At 43.4% G+C, this 18,319-nt stretch overlaps 1 protein-coding gene across 1 annotated transcript in view; it reads left to right on the forward strand.

Moving 5' to 3' along the window:
- Positions 1–1,644: 1,644 nt before the first annotated feature.
- Positions 1,645–18,319, forward strand: part of LOC132386142 (reversion-inducing cysteine-rich protein with Kazal motifs-like) — a gene marked incomplete at its 5' end in the record, with an annotated part of 45,572 nt that continues 28,897 nt past the window's right edge. Inside the window, 4 exons of the mRNA XM_059958437.1 lie at positions 1,645–1,785; positions 4,263–4,451; positions 6,016–6,138; positions 10,040–10,211. Of these exons, the coding sequence (XP_059814420.1) occupies positions 1,645–1,785; positions 4,263–4,451; positions 6,016–6,138; positions 10,040–10,211 (625 nt within the window). The remainder of the gene's footprint in view (positions 1,786–4,262; positions 4,452–6,015; positions 6,139–10,039; positions 10,212–18,319) is intronic.

Raw genomic sequence — 18,319 nt, forward strand, 5'->3', positions numbered from 1 at the left:
GAGTGTTTTAGGTGGTAAACCAAATCTCCTCAAACTCTGAATGAAATATAGCCGCTGTCTTGCCTTCTTTATAGCCGTATTGATATGTTGGGACCAGGGTAGACCCTCAGAGATCTTAACACCCAGGAAATGAAATTGCTCACACTCTCTGCTCTGATCCCTCTGAGGATTGGTTCATGTTCCCTCATCTTACCTTTCCTGAAGTCCACAGTCCACAATATGGTCTTACTGATGTTGAGTGCAACACCACTCAATTAGCTGGCATATCTCACTCCTGTACGCCCTCTCGTCTCCATCTGAGATTCTACTAAGAATGGCTGTACCATCAGCAAATTTGAGCTATGCCTAACCACACAGTCATGGGTATTGAGAGTAGAGCAGTGAGTTACACACACATACTTGAGTTGCGCCAGTGATGATCATCATTGGAGAGAAAATATTACCAATCGGCACAGGTTGTGGTCTTCTGGATCCAATTGCAGAGGGAGCTTCTGTAGCTTATTGATCAGGACTGGAGGAATGATAGAGCTATAGTCAACGAACAACATTCTGACAAAGGTGTTTGTATTGTCCAGGTGATCTAGGACCATAGGGATATAGGAGCAGAAGTATGCCATTGAGTCTTCTCTGCCATTCCATCATGGCTGATTAATTATCCCTCCTAACCCCATTCTCCTGGCTTCTCCCCATAACCTTCAGCACCCTATTAATCACAAAGTTATTAACTTCTGCTTTAAATATACCTATTGACTCGGCCTCTGTATCCGTCTAAGGCAATGCATTCTGCAGATTCATGAACTTCTGGCTCAAGAAATTCCTCTTCATCTCCGTTCTAAAGTTGCAAAGTAGAGTAATAGTTGTACCTTAAACATAACTTTATACAGGATATAATAAGCACGAGATTCTGCAGGTACTGTAAATCCAGAGCAACACACACAAATTGCTGAAGGAACTCAGCAGGCCAGGCAATTTCCATACTGAGGAATAAACAGTCAACGTTTCGGGCGTAGACCCTTCATCAGGACTCAAAAGTAAGAAAGGACTTATCCCTTAAAGTGGAAGAAGTACTACACCCACCTGGTCAGCTGAAAATGAATGTAGTGTGCAGTATTGTGGCACATCAGGCAGCATTTTACGAGGCTGAGTTGCTCCCTTGGTGTGCAAGTGGCCAGCCGGATCTGAACCAAGGACTACTCACCTCATAGTCCAGTGCTAATGCCACCATACTGTTGGCAGCTAAACAGTAAACTTTAAACAGTTCTCTGTCCTTGTGATGAAACCTTGGTGGTGGCAGGGTAGTCTCACCATCTGTGTTGCACTTTATACAGGATGACATCTTAATTGGAATTTTCCAGTGATATATTTGAAAAATATTAGCTATATAGTGCTTGGAGTCATCCTCAAGTCATTAGTACCGTTTATCATGTTAGAAAGTATGTTTTAATCATAGAGCTGTGTGACTTAATTTGTTCATCTCATACAAAATAACATGCTGGATGCCAAAATCCAGTTTCAACTCGTGCACTGATTTTGTGTTTGTGGGTAAATTTGGAATACTTCCAAGATTTAATCTTAATCTGTCAGATGGATGACAAAATTTAGTAGGTATTTCTCAGCCATTTTTCCATTACATATTTTTGACAGCTCCTAGTCCATTCCATAGTACTGTGGCAGAGGTGATACATCCATGTAATCCAAATGCCTGTCCCAACAACTATGTGTGTGAAGTAAATCGAAAGGGTTGCCAGGCTGGACAAGATTGTCTTCCCTATTTGTGTGTCCCAGGTGAGTAGTTCCAGTTAGAAAGGTAAAACGGTTCCTTTCTTCAGTTCTGCTTTTGGAAGATGACTCTTGTGTACAATGTCAATATCGCTTAAAAAAAGCCAGAAGACATTGTCATTATCTAATGAATATTTATGGAAATTTTGTAAGTGAATATTCTCCTTTACTTCATTGATTGCAGAGTATCTTGGGATATTGCTGAAGTTTAGTACATATAAATCCTCTGGATCTCCGTGCTATTCTGCTCTATGACTCTTCAACCTGTTGACCTAAATTTTGAAAGCAGTGGCACTGAAGAATGTCAAAGTACATTTGTGATCTTCTAAAGTAGATTCAAAGCTCAAAGTAAATGTATTATCAAAGTACGTATATCACCATATACAACCCTGTGATTCATATTGCCACAAGCAATTTCAGTAAGTTCAAGAAACACAATAGAATCAGTGAAAGAGCATTGACAAACAATGTACAATGTCTGAAATACATCTTATGGAAATGTTTGATGAACTTCAATAAAAAAATAAATTACAAGAAAGATAGCATTGATAAACAATGTGCAAAACAGCAAACTGTGAAAATACAGGAAGTGTTTGTGGGTACTATTTGGTCTGAGAAGAATCTAAATTAATGTTGAAAGGACTTGAAAAGCTGTGTGGTTGGACTGTAAGACGACCACACCAAAGTCTATTGAACAAAAATAGTGTGTGGAATTATGGTAATTTGTTGGCATGGATTAAGAATTGATTCAGGGATTTGAAAACAAGGAGTCAGTTTCAGTTATGGAAGTTGTGGTTACTGGGGTACCACAGGAATTGGGCAAACAGTGTCTTGATCATTCGTGCCAGAGTATTCAACTAAAAGGCGTACTGCTTTTATGTAGCATTACTCAACATCAATGGATTGCATTGAAGGTTCACCAAGTTGGTTCCCAGGATATTAAAGGTGGTTCATAGAGAAGGTCTTTACTCTTTTGAAGATAGAAAAATGAGCTCCCTAGCCAGCAAAGCTGGCAGAGAGATTGTCAGGACTGACTGACCAACTGACTTGGATTAACAGTTTGAGGAGATATGGTACGTTACCAAAGACTAGCAAATTTCTACAGATGTACCATGGAGAGCATTCTGACTGGTTGCATCACTGCCTGGTGTGGAGACTGAACAATTGCATAAAAGAAATTGCAAATTATTCATACTATTTTCAATTTGGGGCCTCCTTTCAAGATTTTCTGTTCAATAAACAAACCTGCTTGATTAGAATGTTAGAATTTAGACCTCATACTGGTTTTCTGCCCCTAAGTTTCTGCCTCTGAGAAAATGAGCAAAGCAGAACCGAGCAAGACCATCCTAAAATCTGGCACTTTGCATGTGAATCCATTGGGGTCATTTATTGTATTTGGTGCTCCCGGTGCAGCCTCCTCTACTGTAGTGCGACCTAATGCTGATGAGGGGACTGCTTTGTCGAGCATTTGTGCTCAATTCGCTGTCACAAGTAGGATCTCCCGATGGCCAGCTATCTTAATTCCTCTTTGCATTCCTACACTGACATGTCCCTCTATGGCTTGTTCCATTACCACGTTGAGGCCAGACGCAGATTGGAGGAGCAACACCTCATATTCCATTCTGGTAATCTCCATCCTGACATCATTAACATCAATTTCCCTAACTTTGGGTAACCACTCACCTCTGTCTCTTCCTTTCCCCTTTGTTTTCCTTTACCCCTCTAGCCCTCAACCCTTCTCTTTTCCCTCCCCCACCCTCTGAACCTGCCCATTACCTATACCTTCTTCCCTCTGGTTCCCACGTTCTTTCCTATAATTCCATGGTCTACTGCCATAACCTCTCTGATTCCACCTTCAGTCCTTGCACCCATCATCTCCCAGCTTCTCACATCATTCACTTTCCCCACCTTCCAACTTATCCCACTCTCTAGGATTCACCTGTCACCCACCAGCTCATGTCCACGAAGGAGCTGACTGAGTTTACATCCTTCTGTAGCTTTTTCCGATCCTGTGCGTTGATTCCTCCATACCAGATGATATGCAATCAATCAGAATGCTCGCCACAGTGCATCTGTAGAAATTTGCCTGAGTCTTTGGTGACATACCAAGTCTCCTCAAACTCTGAATGAGATGTAGCTGCTTGCGTGACTTCTTAATAATTGCATCCGTATGTTTGGCCCAGAGATGTTGACACCCAGGACCTAGATGCTGCTGCCCCGTCGATGACTTCCCCTTCCTGAAGTCCACAATCAGTTTCTTGTGCTTACTTACGTTGAGTACAAGGTTGTTGCGACACTACTCAACCAGCTGATCTATCTCACTCTTGTTTGCTGCTGCCTCCTTTGCTGTGCTGTAACTGCTATAGGTTTCAGTACATTTTCAAATACAGCATCACACAAGCTCTCATTTGAAATTTTAAGTTTATTTCATGAGTGGTATTTATTACTGCCTACATTAAATAGGGTGTTTTGCTTTGTTAAAGGATGCAAGCTGGGGGAAGCTTCAGATTTCCTGGTGCGGCAAGGCACTGTCATTCAACTACCTGTCACTAGCGGAGAAATGGGTTGTTACAGAGTGTGCACGTGTGGCCCAAGTGGACGTCTGGAAAACTGTTTGGAGATGCCGTGTATTGATGTGCAAAAGACTTGCATAGTTGGAGGCCAGAGGAAAAGTATGTTTTTTAAAAAGTGTGTACTATTTAGTACTTGTAAAAATATATATATTAAGTATAAGCCTTGTGATTTTGAAATATTACATTAATTTCCTTGGGATTAATAAATAGCTCTTGACCTGGGACTAGTTAAGCTCTCAGCAAGCTGGACTGAAGTTATGAATTCCTATGTTACTTTTACGATTATTTTGTGAACAGCACTAATCAGTATTTCTCTTCTAAACTACGGTATCAGAGTCTGCTTTATGTATAATTCCAATGGAAAAGAATGAAAATTTAAACCGTTGATTTGGATGTTGATGGCATTTAACCTATTTGCCGTTCTTGTTAAATTGTGTTCAGATGTTTGAAGAGTATTTGTTAAAGTTTCATAATTTCCACAAACTTCTACAAAATTCTACCACCTCCTTCCTTTCAGCATTTTGAACACAGACCATAGAGCATTATGTCACAGTACAGGCCTTTTGACCTACAGTGTTGTGCTAATCTTACTTTAAGGTCAGTCTAATCCTTCCCTCCTGCATAACCCTTCATTTTTCCATCATGCATTGCCTATCCTAGAGTTTCTTAAATGCTAGTAATGTATCTGCCTCTACCACCACCCCTGGCAGGGCGTTCCCTGAATCTACCACTTGGTGTTTTAAAAAAAAAACAGCTTAAAATTATGCCCCTTGTATTAGCCATTTCTGCCCTGTGCAAAAGTTGCTGGCTGTCCATTTGCTCTGTCCTTCTTATTATCTTATATACCTCTGTCAAGTCACCTCACAAACTCATCCGCTCCAAAGAGTGAGCTTTAGCTCAGATGACATGCTCTCTAGTCCTAACAGAGTCCTGGTAAATCTCCTCTGCACGCTGTCTAAAGCGTTGACATCCTTCCAATAATGCGGTGACTAGAACTGAACACAATATTCCAAGTGTGGTCTAACTAGGGTTTTATGGAGCTGCAACATTACCTCATGGCTCGTGAAATCAAATCCCCAAACTATCAAGGCCAATACACCATACACATTCTTAACAACCTGATCAACTGTATTGATAGGATTTCTCATTTGCAACTCTCTGGTCTGCTTGTCCATCCCCTCCAACCACCCTCTGTCAGATGGCAACTCCCCAGACAACTGCAGGCTTTGTGGCATCTTTTCCCTTGCCATCATTTAGCTGCTGCTTTTCCAGATAGCACAAATGAGATAAAATACCAGAAAAAAATAATTCTAAACTTATTATTATTGGAGGGAAGAAATTGGATCAGCACAAATAAAAACTTGCTGCTGTTCAGTCAGTACCTTGGGATATAAGACATAGTGTGTTAGACAGGACCTAGGATTAGATCAGGTATGATGAGCTGTAGAAGGGTTATCAACCTCAAGTATTAATTCTTTTCTCTGTACAGATACTAACTACCTGACTAGCCAAATATTTCCAGCATTTTCTCACTTTGTTTTATTCTAAGTTTCCTGTACCTGCAAATTTGCTTCTTGATTATAGTTTGTAAATGATCCCTTTAATTGAAATGTCAAGCTTTTTCTGAATTTATTAATCCTCTTTTTGTTTCTGTATCTCATAGGCCATGGGACATCTTTTAAAGTGGACTGCAACACATGCTCATGTTTTGCAGGGGCACTGATCTGTTCAAACCGTCAGTGTTTGACTGAATACAGTTCTCTAATGGATCGGACAATGTTCACAGGTCAGAATTTAATACAGTGCTATGCAAAAGTCTGAGCCATGGTTGTATAGCTAGGGTGCCTAAGAGTTTTGCACAGTTTGTTCGTTATGTGCTGTGTTGTATGATGTAGGCGATGGCGGTCTTTCTATGACCATGATTGTTCTGGGCAAATTTTTCTACAGAAGTGGTTTGTTGTTGCCTTCTTCTGGGTAGTGTCTTTACAAGACGGGTGACCCCAGCCGTTGTCAATACTCTTCAGAGATTGTCTGCCTGGTGTCAGTGGTTACATAACCAGGCTGCTCATATGACCATCCACGACCTGCTCCCCTGATCAAGGGGCTAAGCAGGAGCTACACCTTGCCCAACAGTGACCTGCAGGCTAGCAGAGAGCAGTAGCATCTTGCATCTCCTTTCGTAGAGATGTATCTCCATCCCATTACCTAATTTTCACAGTACTGTAGTAATTTTATGTGTTGTGCTGTACTGCACCAACCAAAAAAAAAACAAAAACAAGTTTCATGATATATGTGAGTGATGATAAACCTGATTCTGATACGGGTCTCTAGTGTGGACTAAGAGTGGGAAGGGGCAGACGGATGGGAATTACGGTTGGGAAAAGGGGAAGGAAGTGGGAAGCACCAGAGGCACATTCTGTAACGATCAATAAACCAGTTGTTTGGAATCACATGACCTTAGCCAGTGTCTCAAGGTTGGGTGTGTCTGTACCCATGCCACCACCTGCCTCTGGCACTCCTTCTCTGCCACCTATCCCACACTCCTTCCACGGCACCTCACCCTCGCCATTCTCAACATCCTTTGCTCCCACCAGATTTATAAACTCCCTGTCCGCTCCATGTGGACAAATACAGTACTGTGCAAAAGTCTTGGGCTTTCCAGATATGCACAGTATATGTGCCTAAGATTTCTGAACAATGCTATATGTACAGCATGCTTTCTGAAAATGAAGGTCGTAGAACAAAATTCTTAATTACTCTTACAGGGATCTCTTGGGGAAATTTAAATGCTGGGGATACAAATCTTTGTGACTCTGCACAGTGGAAGAAACAACCAGCTGATGCCCGCACGTTACAGAATCAGGTTCAAGGTTAAGTTCAGGCCCGAGACCCTTCGTCTGTCCGAGTGAAGGGTTTCAGTCTGAAACGTTGACTATTTGCTCATTTCCACAGATGCTGCCTGACCTGCTGAGTTCCTCCAGTGTTTTGGGTGTATTCCTGTGGATTCCTAGCATCTGCAGACTTTCTCATGTCAACCACACACACATATACAGCTAAACAAAGGATTTTGGTCTCCAAATTTGAGGAAGGACATTCTTACTATTGAGGGAGTGCAGCGTAGGTTCACAAGGTTAATTCCCGGAATGGCGGGACTGTCATATGTTGAAAGATTGGAGCGACTGGGCTTGTATACACTGGAATTTAGAAGGATGAGAGGGGATCTGATTGAAACATATAAGATTATTAAGGGATTCGACACACTGGAGGCAGGAAGCATGTTCCCGCTGATGGGTGAGTCCAGAACTAGAGGCCACAGTTTAAGAATAAGGGGTAGGCCATTTAGAACAGAGATGCGGAAAAACTTTTTCACCCAGAGAGTGGTGGATATGTGGAATGCTCTGCCCCAGAAGGCAGTGGAGGCCAAGTCTTTGGATGCTTTCGAGAGAGTTAGATAGAGCTCTTATAGATAGTGGGGTCAAGGGAAATGGGGAGAGGGCAGGAACGGGGTACTGATTGTGTATGATCAGCCATGATCACGGTGAATGGCGGTGCTGGCTAGAGGGCCGTATGGCCTACTCCTGTGCCTACTGTCTATTGTCTATAAACGAAACATCATTCTTCTGGGGCCAAGGCGCAAAGCACAGACATATAGTCACACACAGCACATTTAGTTACAATCCAGTACATACATTCACAAAATAATATCAACACGTCCCTGAGTGGCATGGCCTGAATATTGACATGTTGACATTGTTACATACCCCGTAACTGGGTAACTTACCAGCGAAGATAGAGAGGTCCATTGAAGTCTGATGGTACTATTTTTAACAGTATTTATTGATAAAAATACACAAAAATGATATCAATGCAAACATACAGATAATATACGTCATCAATACTAAATCTAAAAGCGCGGGTATAATAATAATCAGTAAGAAATAGCTCTATCGTTGTCTAGGGGATAATGTATTGTCCGATGGAAATATAAAAGTCACTTTAGTTCATTCAGGCTGCAGCCTTTGGTTGGAGAAAGACAGATTTTTAGAACTTGCCAGCTTTTCCTTTTTATGATGTCGATCCTTCAAAATTTTGTTGGTGGTGATCTCTTCTTTAGCTAAGCCGTCTTTCGTGGTAAGGCCCCAATCCCGGGCAACGGGAAAGGACACACGTGGGCCCTTCACCGGCTGTCGCTATTAACGCTGTCATGGGATTTCTAGCGTTTCTCCTGGTGCGTCTAAAGGGGTTGCTCCCCAGACCTTCTTTTATCCTTACTCACGGGGTCTCAGATGTCAATCAGGTTGGAATGATGCCATCCCCCAACCAGCCCATGTTGCTCATTCCTTGAGGGCTTTGATGAATTGTCTCCAAGAGACAATGGCCATTTCCCGTTGCTTTGTATCGCTGAGGGCCAGGACATTCCAAACCCCTTGTAGATTCTGCGTGTGTTTCTCTCATTTCCTGGGTCTCCTGACCTGAATTAATAGCGATCTTGCGATTCTCAAAAAGGAGGGGGCTACTCAGAGTTGGGGCACAGGCGTAACAACATAAAGTATGAGGTGCCAATTTATGTAAGACAGTATAATATTGCTGACACTATTGTAATAAAACAATCAATCATATAAATATGTAAAACAGCAGCAATAAGTGATGAAAAGAGACCAGTGCAGGATGAGTGTGTGGCAGTGAATTTGGGAGTGGGGAGGAAGGGGGCAAGGCATTCAGACAGGGTGTACATGAGTGCTGGGTGGCAGCAGGGTGCAAGTTAAGTCTAGCAGCCTGGGAAAGAAGCTATCACCCAGCCTGACAGTTCTGATTCTGGTGCTGCGTTACCTCCTGCCTAATGGCAGGACGTCACAGAGACTGTGGGAAGGATGGGAGGGACCTTTGATATTGATGTGGGCGCTGCATATGTAGTGCTTTTGATACATGTCCTGAATGGGGGGTGGAGAGAGACCCCGATGATGTTTTCTGCAGCCCTCACTGTACATTGCAGGGTCTTGTGCTGCATTGCAATTGCATACCAGATGGTGGCGCACTCAGAGTCAGAGCCTGAGCCCTAATGACCGAAATGAGATTCACAGCCCTGCTGTTTTTCCCAGAGTCTGCAATTTAAAAGCACTGTAAATCCAATGGATCATCATGCTGTGTAAGGCAAAGTCTCCCCAATTCCAAACAGGGTTCTTTAAGTCATTGACATTTACTTACCAGTACATTTGCCAAAGGCAGGAATATTATCTTGCCTACCCTAACATGATCATTTTTAATTATCTGCATTTTGTCCATTAACCTTAACTCAAAGAAGTATAATCCCAGTTTCTCTTCTCCTGCCAAAAGGAGCCATAAATGGAGGCTAGATAAAGACATTTGCCTTGTTGTATTTGCAAGTATTGAGCCACCAGGCTCAAGGACAGCTTCTATCCTAGTGTAATCAGACCCTTGGGCGGACCCCTTCTACAATAAGGTATATTCTTGGCCTCACAATCCACCTTGTTATAATGGACCTTAAACTGGATATTTTAGACTCTAGTTCAAGATGTTGGCTAAGTTACCTTGCAGGACTGAAAACTGGGTGATTCTATAACAATGAACAGTGAGAAAATGCTAAACTATTTATTCTGCACTGTGAATGAATGTGATTTTCAGTATGAATATTCCCAAGTAAATTATTCATCTCTTGTCTTCTATAGGTCTGCCCTGTAATTGCGCTGACCAGTTTGTACCCGTTTGTGCCCACAATGGACGTACTTACCCAAGTGCCTGTATCGCACGATGTGTTGGACTGCAGGATAGTCAGTTTGAATTTGGATCCTGTGCATCCAAAGACCCATGCATCTCTCATCGATGTTCAAAAAGTCAAAGGTGCCAACATTTTTATGTTCAACTTTATTTCACTCTTCAGAGAAAATGGGTGTGAATATTAACAGTTATAGATGGGCATGGGTTTATCATCTTGCACTGCCTGCCCATTATGAACAATAGAGTTCTTTGTGCTCAGTATCAGCTACCAGACTTGTGCTTCATAATCTTCTGTCATCCTACTTGATGGTGCTAACATGCTGCACTTTTCTGAGCTGTTGTCCAGGCCAGGACACTATGATCTTCGGAATAGTTGCGCTCACAATATTACCTGGCTGTCCCAATGACACAAGTATCTGCAGCAATAAACGAATGAAGGCCCTCGATCTGGGCATGCAGGCACAAAGATTTAGTATCTCATTTCTTTTCCATGGGCCCAGCAATGCTGCGTATCACAGTCTGTAAACGGAAAAGGAGTGCATTCTTCCTCACCTCTATTTTGCTTTGAAGTCAGTCAGAGCAATTTGACAATACTAGCCTCCTTCCTCCTTTGCTGTTTCATTCTTCAATTTATTTTTGACATTGTTAGGGAAAATATTAACAACTTCTCATATTATTCCCACTTCTTCTCACTCCCCCACCATCCCGTGTTCCTTTCCTCACCTAGTTTCATCTGTCACCCACCAGCTTGTGCTCCCCTCCTCCACCTTTTTATTTTGGTTTTTGCCCTATTACTTTCAAGTCTGATGAAGGGTCTTACCCCAAAGTGTTGATGTGAATTTCCCTCTGCAGCAGTTACTTGACAACACACACAAAATGCTGGTGGAACATGGCAGGCCAAGCAGCATCTATATAGTGTGTTGTTTGAATTTCCAGCATCTGCAGATTTCCTTGTGTTTGCAAAACAGCTGAGAGACTGAATATGAGAGTTGACACTGTATGATGTGCTTCCAAAATAATTAAGCTCCAAAATCTAAAAAGTACCATTTAAATGGCTGTGGTGTGCTCTTCGATTCAGAGTTTCCTGGGCAACTCCATCTGCATGAAGTGCATCTGGCTGCAGCTCCTTGAAGACAGTGTTAGGGATTTGGAGCAGCAGATGGATGATCTACAGCTTGTGTGGGAGAGCGAGGACATAATTGTTCAAAGTTACAAGGAAGTAGTCACTCTGAAGTTGCAGGAGGCGAGTAGCTGGGTGACTGTCAGGAGGAATGGAAGTCGGCAGTTAGAGCAGAGCACCCCTGTGGCCATTCCTCTCAAAAAGAAAGTATACCGCTTTGGATACTTCTGTGGGATGACCTCCTGGGAGAATGCCACGGCAACCAGGTTACGGGCACTGAGTATGAGTGCAGAAGGGAAAGAGAGAAAAAGGGAGCGGTAGTGATAGGGGGCTCAATAGTGAGGGGAACAGACAGGAGATTCTGTGGATGTGTACGGGACACCAGGATGGTATGTTGCCTCCCAGGTGCCAGGGTCAGGGATGTCTCAGATGGCGTCCACAACATTTTGGAGAGGGAGGGGGAGCAGCCAGATGTCTTGGTACATATTGGTACCAATGACATAGGAAGGAAAAGCAATGAAGTCCAGAAAAAGGGAATTTAGAGAACTATGTAGAAAGCTGAGAAGCAGGACCTCCTGGGTAGTAATTTCTGGATTGCTGCCTGCGCCACATGCCAGTGAGGGTAGAAACAGGATGATTTGGCAGATAATTGCGTGGCTGAGAAGCTGGTGCAGGGGGCAGGGCTTCAGGTTCTTGGATAATTGGGATCTCTTCTGGGGGAGGTATGACCTGTTCAAAAGTGATGGGTTGCACCTGAACCGAAGGGGAACTAATACTTTAGCAGGCAGGTTTGTTAGAGCAGTGATCCCCAACGAGGAAACAATATGATTTGACGATATGACTCAGCTGCACCTTTCCTCATTTACTGCCACTACGACTGTTGAACTTGAACGCACACAAGGTCATTATGCACACAAAGTCATTACCCACGCGAGATCATCAGTCGCCTAAACGCAGTGATACCCTAGTGCCAGGGATCACTGGTTGGCCTGGGGTAACCAGCCGCCTCGCGTGGCCCGCGAGAAGTGCCGTTGGTATCGGCCTGGAGCACGGACAGACAACGTTTTGCACACCGAATGTTCATGGGAAACCCAGTGCTAAAATATTCACAGACGACCTAATTCGGGCTCAGGGTTTCATAAGTAGCAGAGTAGCTACCTTGCTGCGACCTACTGAAAGTCATCCCTCAAGCCAAACTTTTGTCAGCTGATAGATCCTACAATGGGGGCGGGCATGCGCCCTGTCGCAATCCTCGCTCGGTCAGTCACTCTCTCCGGACTCAACCGCCACAGCCCCGTTACGGGGACCTCCAGCCCTTACCTTGTCCTCTCACTGGTGTGTTGCAATCATTTTATATGTTCATATGAGGAAAATATGCACTGTGTTTAACATCCAAATGTTACTTAAAATGTTATGATGCTATTGACTTATGAGTTATAATTAACATCACTATATTCATGTGAGGAAAATACGCGCTGTGTTTAGCATTAAATTCATTAGATAAACCCTTTTAGAAACGAAATTGTGTGTATTAGCCACTTATAAATGCGCGAAGACTTATAGTTAATCACCTATATTCCGGTCGTGATTAACACCCCAACCCAACCCACCCCCCCATCGATAAGAATATTGTCAATATTAAACCGGTCCGTGGTGCAAAAAGGGTTGGTGACCCCTGTGTTAGAGCTGTTGAAGGAAGGTTTAAGCTAACTTGGTAGGGGTTGGGAACCAGAGAGAAAGACTCAGGATAGGACAGATGGTAAAAAAGTAAAGATAGCATGCAGTCAGATTGTCGGGAAGGACGGGCAAGTGATGGGGCTTAGTTGCGGCCAACAGGCTGAGTATCAAATCATTAGGGATGCAGAATCAGCAAGGATAGCAAATACGGTACTCACGGTGTGGTATCTAAATGCGCGTGGAGTATAAGCAATAAGGTGGATGATCTTGTTGCACTATTACAGATTGCCAGGTATGACGTTGTGGCCATCAGTAAATTGTAACTGAAGGATGGTTGTAGTTGGGAGCTGAATGTCCAAAGTTACACTTTATGTTGGAGGGAGAGGAAGGTAGGCAAAGAGGGTGGTGTGGCTCTACTGGTAAAGAATGACATCAGAACAGTGGAAAGATGTGACATAGGATCAGAAGATGTTAAATCCTTGGGGTTTGAGTTAAGAAACTACAAGGGTAAAAGGACATTGTGGCAGTTATATACAGGCCTCCCAACAGTGGCTGGAAGGTTGTCCACAGGTTACAATAGGAAATAGAAAAGGCTAGTCAAAATGGCAATGTTATGGTTGTTATGGGAGATTTTAACATGCAGGTCGATTGAGAAAATCAGGTTGGTAATGGATCTCAAGAGAGTGAGTTTGTTGAATGCCTAAGAGATGGCTTTTTAGAGCAGTTTGTTGTTGAGCGTACGAGGGGATCATCTGTACTGGATTGGGTGCTATGTGATGAACCAGAGGCGATTAGGGAACTTAAGGTAAAAGAACCCTGAGGAACCAGTGATCACAATGTGATTGTGTTCAACTTGAAATTTGACAGGGAGAAAGTAAAGTCTGATGTAGCAGTATTTCAGTGGAGTAAGGGAAATTACAGTGGGATGAGAGAGGAGTTGGCCAAAGTAAGTTGGAAGGAGCTGCTGGCAGGGATGCCAGCAGAGCAGCAATGGCGGGCGTTTCTGGGGAAAATGAGGAAGGTGCAGGACATGTGTATTCCAAAAATGAAGAAATACTCATGGTAAAATAACACAACTGTGGCTAACAAGGGAAGTCAAAGCAAAAGAAATGGCGTACAACAAAGCAAAAATCAGTGGGAAGACAGGATTGGGAAGATTCTAAAAACCTACAGAGAGCAACTAAAAAAATCATTAGAAGGGAACAGATGAAATATGAAAGCAAGCTAGCAAACAATATCACAATGGAATGTTTTTTCAAGTTTATTAAAAATAAAAAAGAGATGAGGGTGGATATAGGACTGTGAGAAAATGAGACAGGAGAAATAAGAACAGGAAACAGGGAGATTGTTGAACTAAATGAGTGTTTTGTGTCTGTCTTCACTGTGGAAAACACTAGCAGTGTGCCTGATGTTGTAGTCTGTGAAGGAAGAGAAGTGGGTGCAGTTACTGTCACAAGGAAGAAGGTGCTCAAAAAGCTGAAAGACCTAAAGGTACATAAGTCACCTGGACCAGAGGGACTTGCACCCTAGGGTTCTGAAAGAGGTAGCGGTAGAGATTGTGGTGGCATTAGAAATGATCTTCCAAAAATCACTGGACTCTGGCATGGTGCCAGAGAACTAGAAAATTGCAAATATTACTCCACTGTTTTAAGAAAGGAGGTAGGCAGTAGAAAGAAAATTGTAGACCAGCTAGCCTGACCTCAGTGGTTGGGAAGATGTTAGAGTCAATTGTGATGGAGGTGATGGAGTACTTGGTGACACAGGGCAAGATAGGACAAAGTCAGCATGGTTTCCTTCAGGGAAAATCCTGCCTGATGAATCTGTTGGAATTCTTTGAGGAGATTACAAGTAGGATAGATAAAGGGGATGCAGTGGAAGTTGAATATTAGGACTTTCAGAAGGCCTTTGACAAAGCATCACATATGAGGCTGCTTACCAAGTTAAGGGCCCATGGTAATACAGTAAAGTTATTAACATGGAGCATTGGCTGACTGGTAGGAGGCAGTGAGTGAGAACAAAAGGATCCTTGTCTGGTTCGCTGCCAGTGTCTAGTGATGTTCTGTAGGGGTTGATATTGGGTCCACTTCTTTTTACGCTGTATATCAATGATTTAGATGATGAAATAGATTGCTTTGTTGCCATCTGTTGATGGTACGAAGGTTGGTGGAGGGGCATGTAATGATGAGGAAACAGGTTGGCTGCAGAAGGCCTTAGACAGATTAGGAGAATAGGCAAGAGAGTGTCATTGAGGCAGGACGCTGAAGACTTCTTCGGCACGGGGACGATGGTGGCGGCCTTGAAGCACGTTGGAACGGTGGCGCTGCTCAGGGAGATGTTGAAAATGTCAGTGAGAACATCTGCTAGCTGGTCTGCACATCCTCTGAGCACTCTACCAGGGATGTTGTCTGGTCCAGCAGCCTTCCGTGTGTTGACCCTGCACAGGGTTCTTCTCACATCGGCCACGGTGAGACACAGCACCTGGTCATTTGTAGGAGGGGTGGACTTCCTCACTGCCATGTCATTTTCTGCCTCAAACTGGGCGTAGAAGTTATTTAGCGCATCTGGGAGGGAGGCATCACCCGCACAGTCAGGTGATGTTGTCCTGTAATTAGTGATGTCCTGGATGCCCTTCCACATGCGGCGCGTGTCGCCACTGTCCTGGAAGTAACTGTGGATTCGCTGGGCGTGTGCACGCTTTGCCCCTCTGATACTTGGGACAGTTTGGCCCTTGCTGTTGTTAGGGCTGCCCTGTTGCCTGCTCTGAAGGTAGAGTTACAGGTCCTCAGCAGCGCATGCGCCTCCGCGGTCATCCATGGCTTCTGGTTAGCGCACTTGCTGATGAAGCTGGTCACTGATGCCGTGTACTCCTCTAAGTTGGTAGAGTCACCATCGGTTGCAGCCTCCCTGAAAGTGTGCCAGTCAGTGTGCTCAAAGCAGTCTTGAAGAGCAGAGATGGCTCCTGCTGGCCAGGTTTTCACCTGCTTCTGAACTGGTCTGGAGCTCCTGACTAGCAGTCTGTATGCTGGGATTAGCATAACAGAGATGTGGTCTGAGTAACCGAGGTGGGGTCGGGGCTCTGCCCGGTACGCGTCAGGGAATTTGTATAAACCAGGTCCAGCATGTTCTACCCCCTCGTTGCAAAGTCCACATACTGATGGAACTTGGGGAGCACTGACTTGAGGTTTGCGTGGTTAAAATCTCCGGCGACAATAAACAATCCATCAGGGTGTGCGTTCTGCAGTTCGCTAATAGCCCCGTACCAGAGAACACAGCCTCAGAATAGAGGGGCGTCTTTTAGAATGGAAATGAAGAGGAATTTCTTCAGATCGAGAGTGGCAAGTCTGTGGATTTAAGGCAGATATTGATAGATTCTGGATTGGTCAGGGCATGAAGGGATGTGGGGAGAAGGCAAGAGAGGACTGGGAGGAAAATTGGATCAGCCATGATGAAGTGGCAGAGCAGACTGATGTGCCTAATGGCCTAATTCTGCTCCTATATCTTATAGTAACCTTTGATTCCCTTACTAATCAAGAACTTAACAACTTCTGTTGAAAATATACCCAGTGATTTGGCCTCCACAGCCAGTTGTGGCAATGAAATCTATGAATTCATCATTGTGGATAAAGAAGTTGCTCCTCATCTCTGCTATAAAGAAACATCCTTGTATTCTGAGACTCCTCCCTCTGGCCCTAGAATCCTCTGCTATAAGAAACATCCTCTTACCTAGTTCTTTAAATATTCAGTCTGCTGAGTTCTTCCAACATTTTGCTCCAGACTGCCAGTCCCTCTTGTGTCTATGATTATTTGCTGTTCAGTGTTTTAGAAGATCCCTTAAGTATTTAATAATTAATAAAGTGCTTTTGAAGGATGGCCATTTTTGGAAGAATTGGAAAAAGTATTAGAAGTAGATTGCCACAATGACTTCATAATCTGTCCTGGTTGATCTTTGCCAGGATGCTGGAAAGATGGTCCTGCTCAGAAATGTGGAATTTTTCGTGTATCTCAGAGAGCTAATGTAAATGTGGATTCATATTTCAGTTGAATGCCATTATTTGCAATAGTTCACACTGATTCAGCGCTGACCTACAAAGATACCCCAGCTTAAGTGCTTATGTGCAGCAGTGGGGATTCATTCCTTGATCTTTTGATTTGGGAATGAGGGTTCAACTCTGCAGCTTGAAGTAGATGTGCAAATGATAATTGAAACTCTCTGTATATCCATTAATACTTCATTTCTCCAGGAGAATGAACTGTCTTTGAAGATCCATGAAGAATTCAAGCAGAACAACTGCTGGATAATAACTGTAGTCTAATTTACAATGATAAAATGCAGATTATTATAGCACAGTACAGGCCCTTTGCCTCTTAAATGTTGAAATTCAGCTTACGTGGACCAAGTTCCCCCTCATGTTCTTCTTAGGCATTTCACCCTTCTTCCTTAACTCATGACCTCCGGTTGTAGACCCACCCATCCTCAGTGGAAAAACCCTGCTTGCATTAACCTATCTATACGTCTCATAATCCTCTACATTCTAAGGAATACAGTCCTAACCCATTCAATCTTTACTTGGCAAAATCCTTGTAGATTTTCTTTGCACTCTTTCAACCTTTTGTACATCTTTCCTGTAGGTAGGTGAGCAAAACTGCACACAGTACTTAAAATTAGGCCTCACCAACATCTTATACAACCTCAACATAACATCCCATCTCCTCTATTTAATACATTGATTTATGAAGGCCAATGTACCAAAAGCTTTCTTTCCAGCCCTGTCTAACTGTAACACCACTTTCAACAAATCATGGACCTTTATCCCCAGATCCCTTTGTTCTACTGCACTCCTCAGTGCCCTACAGTTCACTGTGTAAGAGCTACCCTGGTTGGTCCTATCAAAGTGCAAAACCTTGCACTTGTCTGCATTCCATCTGCCATTTTTCCAGCTGATGCAGATCCCTCTGCAAGCCATCTCGCCTTCCTCACTGTCCACTAAACCCTGGTTGATCACATTATTATCTAGATCATTGATATAGATGACAAATAACAATGGCTCCAGTACCAATCCCTGTGGCACACCACTAGTCACAGGCCTCCAGTCAGAGAGCCAACCATCAACTACCATTCTCTGCCTTCTCCCACAAAGCCAATGTCTAATCCAATTTACAACCTCATCCTGAATGCCAAGCAACTGAAACTTTTTGACCAACCTCCTGAGCTGGAATTTATCAAATGCCTTGCTGAAGTCCATGTAGATAATATCCACTGCCTTGACATCATCCACTTTCCTGGTAACTTCCTCAAGAAACATTATAAGATTGGTTAGATGTGACTACCATGCACGAAGCCATGCCGACTATCCTTAATCAGTCCATGTCTATCCAAATACTCATATATCTGGTCCCTTAGAATTCCATCCAATAACTTTTCTACAAGTGATGT

Source organism: Hypanus sabinus, unplaced genomic scaffold (assembly GCF_030144855.1).
Source record: "Hypanus sabinus isolate sHypSab1 unplaced genomic scaffold, sHypSab1.hap1 scaffold_1029, whole genome shotgun sequence".
Lineage (NCBI taxonomy): Eukaryota > Metazoa > Chordata > Chondrichthyes > Myliobatiformes > Dasyatidae > Hypanus > Hypanus sabinus.